At 49.5% G+C, this 5,063-nt stretch overlaps 1 protein-coding gene across 1 annotated transcript in view; it reads right to left on the bottom strand.

Moving 5' to 3' along the window:
• Nucleotides 1-5,063, bottom strand: part of NECAB2 (N-terminal EF-hand calcium binding protein 2) — a 48,232-nt gene that overhangs the window by 18,829 nt on the left and 24,340 nt on the right. The window contains 2 exon segments of the mRNA XM_009320858.1: nt 749-846; nt 4,254-4,279. Of these exon segments, the coding sequence (XP_009319133.1) occupies nt 749-846; nt 4,254-4,279 (124 nt within the window).

The following is a 5,063-nucleotide window of genomic DNA, read 5'->3' as shown; positions in this document are numbered from 1 at the left end:
AGCTCAGATTTTCTAGGTATTTGTAAATAAACTTTAATATGTTTCTTGATCAGTGTCACTGTCTAGTGGTCCATTACTATCATTAAGGTATATGGTGGATTTGTTTAAGAAGCTGGAGGTACCCTGCACATATAAAATAGAACATTTCCCCTGTAGTCCTTCAAATACACAGCCCTCTAGTTACTAACACAGCGGCTGTGCAAATGAACGACGCTATTTCTGGAAGTCAGGATGCCTTCCAACATGCAAGCTGTATTTAACGGCAGCTTTATAACGCGGTGTTTCCAAAAGCACTCGTAATGATGCTAACAAGAACTCATGCATTCAAAATCCCACCCAAGAGACCCACGGGCCATGTTGTCTGAAGACAACTGGAGCACCTTCGAGCTTCAGGCAATGCAGAGCGTAAGCCATGGCACAGCCAAGACCGCCTGTGAGACTTAGGAAGGGTGCTGGAAGGATAAGGTACAGCGCTCTGCCACAAAGCCTCTATGCCACCATCTACTGCACATGACATTGGCACCTTGGTTCACAATCTGGCCAAGATTTTCAAGATTCATTTGCTGTCAACACAAAAATATCTACTGTCGTCCTGTTGCTGCGATGATCCACTTACCGTACAAATGCAACGGCATGAGGAGACAACACTGCTGAATAGGATGAAGACCTTGGGATTTAGATGCTCTGTTAGCAGTTGCACCACTTGCCCCGAGCCCGTGGAGCACAAGGCGCAGTAAGAAGGACTCACCCGTTTGGTGTAGTCCATCGCCTTCAGGATGGACAGGTTCAGCGTCTCCAGTGAGGCCAAGACGTCTTCGTAGTCTCCCATATGATCAGCAAAATAGTCTGGGAAAACCAAGAGGGACATGATGGGAACTGCTGATGTAACAACACTTCAAGGCTACGTGACACAGCAAGGTCTATTTATCGGTGGAAAGAAAAACCTGAGAGGGTGCTTTCAGGTATGACCTGAACCAAAGTCACAGCTCGTCCTGCAAGGATGGGAAGTGGTGCAATTCCCGTGAATTACCATTGTAAAAAAAGAGATGTAAGGCACAGTAGCTCCCATTGAAAATAACTTAGCAGGTGCTTTATTTCCGTGCCCACTTCTGCACTTGACCGTATCTTGGCTCCCTCCCTCCTATTGCCAACAGGGAGGGAGAAGTCTCAAAAGAAATCCCCTTTCCATTCCCTTGACAGTCTTTACCACTCAAAGCATCCAAATACCTGCCAGGTTCACCCCTTTTTTTTCACAGGCTGCACAGGCTTCTGAGAGCAAAATATGCCTCGAAAGGAAGAGCACAGAGCTGCAAGCTGGGCCCAAAAGCCCTCCCCAAAGAGGGAGTTCACGCTTTCTCTTACGGCGGGGGTGGCCCGCACCAGGCTGCCCCGCAGCTCCGGCAGTGGCCAGATGCAATCCCAGCCGCTCTTCACTCATGCAAAATACAGCCAAAATCGGTGTGTCCCCACACGGCCGACGGCTCCATGACACATGTGAGCCCCGGTGCAGTTTCTGCATGAGCTACAGAGTCCTGAAGTTTGCTGTTCACAACGGAAACAGGGAGAAGTGAAGTGCGGTGGCGAGGCATGCAGTGAGTTTGCCGTGTAGATGTGAAGTTACCCAGTTTCTGGGTGATTGACACAGACTACAGCTAAAAGCTGTTCCTTAAAAGCCACCAGTGCCGTTCCTTAGTGCTAAGACACGAAGCTTCATCTCTGTGGAATGCAACAAGACATAAACTCCAGGAAACAATCCCACTAATTAGCTTCTCTTGGCTTAATTAGAAGTGCCTATAGCTATTTACAGCCTGAGAACATATCCAAGGGGAAGAAGATTTTGGCAGAAACTGGAATGTCACAGCATGATTGACAGCAGCTATTTGCTGTTCCACAATAAGCCAAACAGCTTATTCTCACTGCAGCGTGTTTATTTGTGTTATTCTTATTACTTTATTTGGGAAAGAAAAACTGAGCAGATCTTAAAGGTAAAGACTTTTTGCAAGTCCTGAAATAAAAAGCTGGACCCATACATTTCAGGAGAAATGAGCTGCTGTGGGCAGAGCACAGCCCTCGAGCCCGACCAAGGAGCACCTGGGAGGAAAACGGCGTTGACTTAACCAAAGTATTCAGTTCTACTGTTTTAGCCTTATTTATTCATGTGAACATCCGAGATCAGCTCCTCCTGTCCTACACAGTTCTTGCTCATGGTTCCTACACGTCTGCGGAGAGCAATGGGATCAATGCGCAGGAGATGAGCATCACTGCAGCCCGGGGCTGGTGTGGGAGGAGGTGGGTGCCCCCCACCCACCTGTCCCCAGCAAAGCCGTCACCCACCACCCTGGTAGTCTGCAATGGGTCGATGTGCATCTCCTGTTTGTAGAGTACACCTCAGTTCACTGGACAGCTTGTTCCATTGCATGCAATGTCTGTGTTTCAGTTAAACTGAAAGGTAGCAGGTACAATTTGGTAGCTGCACGCGCATTTTCTGGGTGTATTAAGTGCTCTTAATACACTGGAAACTCCTCTAGGGGTAAGGAGCTACACAACCTTGTTTAAGTCAGTCTAGGTGCTGGTGATTGTTGCATTCGTTGGCAGGAAAAAAAACCCAGAACTTTATAAGATCCTACCTGATACGAATTAAGCCATATCATCAAATTTCTCATACAAGCTGCAGGGCTCAAGAAATCCCTTTTAAGAGCTCTCAACATCTTACAACACACAACCCATTTCAAGAGCGAGACCACAGCTTCCATTTTGCCAAAATGAGGTTTTATGTTTAAACTAATATTTAGAAGAGTAGCAAGCGAATAAGAAACTGCAGGCAAGGGCAGATATTCAGTAGATAACGGATCTAGGCAGGATTTTGCGCTGATCGATCCTTCCTCCGGCTTCCCACAGGAGGTGATGGGTTTGTCTCCCTCCTGGCAGCTTCACCCCTGGGAGAGGCAGCGAGGTGGGATCACGCTGGATGACAGCCGTGTGATTTTCTGATTTTATCAGACTGATGGAGAAAGCAGGGTGGGGCCAAGCAACGGCGTTACTACCCCTGTATTTCCTGGGAAAGCTGACGGTACAAGCTGTGGGGTTTTGGTTTCTTGGGTCAGCTGGCAAGGAGACCTAACACAATGAGAAAGGAGCGATGGGAAAAAGCCCACTGTATCATCAGCAAACCAAAAGGGTTTTATGAAAGGCTTCGTTTCGTGCATACAAAAGCAACAACAAGCAGCTGAAAGGTTGCTGCCTTTGCTGCAGGCTTGAACGCTCAAAATCCTGTGGGGTGCTGCGGGCGGTGAGAAAGGCAGGGTGGGGGTAGGGGTTAAGTACACCGGGAGGAGAGAAACCCTAGGCAATGTCCTGGTGCAGGCAGACTCGCAGGCTGCGATGGACGGAGAGGTCTTAAAAGTATTGGGAATAACGAGTAACCGCCTGGTGCTGGCACAGGCGCCCTGGCAAGCGCCTTTCTGGCTGCGCAACCCGCTCTCAGCCCGACCTCTGAAGGCTGCAGTTAGTGGCAAAGTGATGAAGGTAAATGGTGAAGACCTGCCGAGGTGGCTTTATGTGGTCTTCTGCATCCCAGCACGGGAGGGGAGGAGAAGAGACGGATGAGCCCTATGCAAGGCCACACACCTCTGTCTCCCCATCTCCTCCCAAAAAGCTGGAGCGCAGGAAACGTTTCCCAATACCAAGTGTCCATGGAAAAATACACCCAAGTGAGCAGCAGGAGCCCCGTGCACGAGTCACCTCCCATCGAGGCAAAGCCCTTCCTGGCAGGAAAAATTCCCTTTCTGGTCCAGGTGTGGGACAAAACATTATCAGAGATTTTCTTTTCAGGCTTTGATTTCTGCAAGCCGTGGGAGGTGCAGCAGAGGTGGCGTACACCTTAGGCAGCCTGCTGGGCAACACGAAGGTTTGCCTAAGGAGAAACACGTTATGGGTATTGCAGAGGGATACTGGTTTACGGAACTTCAGAGCAGAGCTGGAAGCCATGACATTGCCAGAAATTAAACTCCAGCTTGTTATTGAACGGGAGCCAGGTGCTCCACTCAGCTCTGACCCCCTTTGTGTTGCAAGAAAATGAAGAAAAGTTTTGCCAGTTTTCCGGTGGAATAAGGGGTGAAGCAGCAGAAGTGCTGAGACCCCCCAGCTCCGCAGCCACCACGGCACCGCCAGCTTTGTAATGGGTTTCATGCATCCTTCGAAAGCGCACGTGCACGTAACGATTGCTTTTGCCCCAAGAGAGGGACCGCACTCACCGCACAGCTCTTTGGTGTCCACATTGCTGGAAGAGGGGGAGGACGAGGCAGGGGAGGAAGCAGGAAAAAAAGAGAGAGAAAGACGATTTTAATGTAAAGGACAGACGAAGGCTACAGTTAGGATTTCTGCAGGCTTAACCCCAGATACCCACCTGCAACGTCACCCGCCCCCTCAGCATCCCCCAGGTACCGGTGGGGACAGCCTAAGGAGAAGGCAATGGTTGGTGCCACTCAGGGTGCCCACACACCTCTTCAGCGTCTGCGCAGTTGGGATGGGTTCACACGTTATTTTGGATATTCCCCGAGGGGAAAATGGGGACTTGTGCATCCCCCCGAGGGTGGACCTGTGCCTATGGGGGACCCGGCACAGCAGCTCCTCTGCCTTCCTCCCAGATATCCACCCTGGCAACACCCCGGTGAGGCACCCGACACGGCACAGGAATGTGTTTGTTCCCATTTGCTCAGAACAAAAATTTGCAAAATTTACTTTTCTAGATGGATCGATTCTGCCGGTTCTGCCCCTGCGAAGCATCCACGGGGCTGTGCACAGTTCCCGCCCGGGACTCCCTCCGGACAAAACTGCACAATTACTTCTTAATACATGAACACTTAGTTTACGTAACGACATCTCAACAGACAACCTGCTCGGGAAATAAAGATTGCTGCTAATCTCTTTGTGCCTCAGATTCCCACACAATTATTAGTGCCATTCAAGCACTGGAATGATCTCTTAATAGAATTATATTTTATCAATCCGTTTACGTCCTGGAAAGCTATTTCTTTAACTAAACTCATCCCTGCTCTGTCTGA

The sequence above is a fragment of the Pygoscelis adeliae genome, unplaced genomic scaffold, assembly GCF_000699105.1.
Source record: "Pygoscelis adeliae isolate BGI_AS28 unplaced genomic scaffold, ASM69910v1 Scaffold63, whole genome shotgun sequence".
In the NCBI taxonomy this organism is placed as follows: Eukaryota; Metazoa; Chordata; class Aves; order Sphenisciformes; family Spheniscidae; genus Pygoscelis; species Pygoscelis adeliae.
The sequence above is the reverse complement of the archived record's forward strand: the minus strand, read 5'-3'. Positions and strand labels throughout refer to the sequence as shown.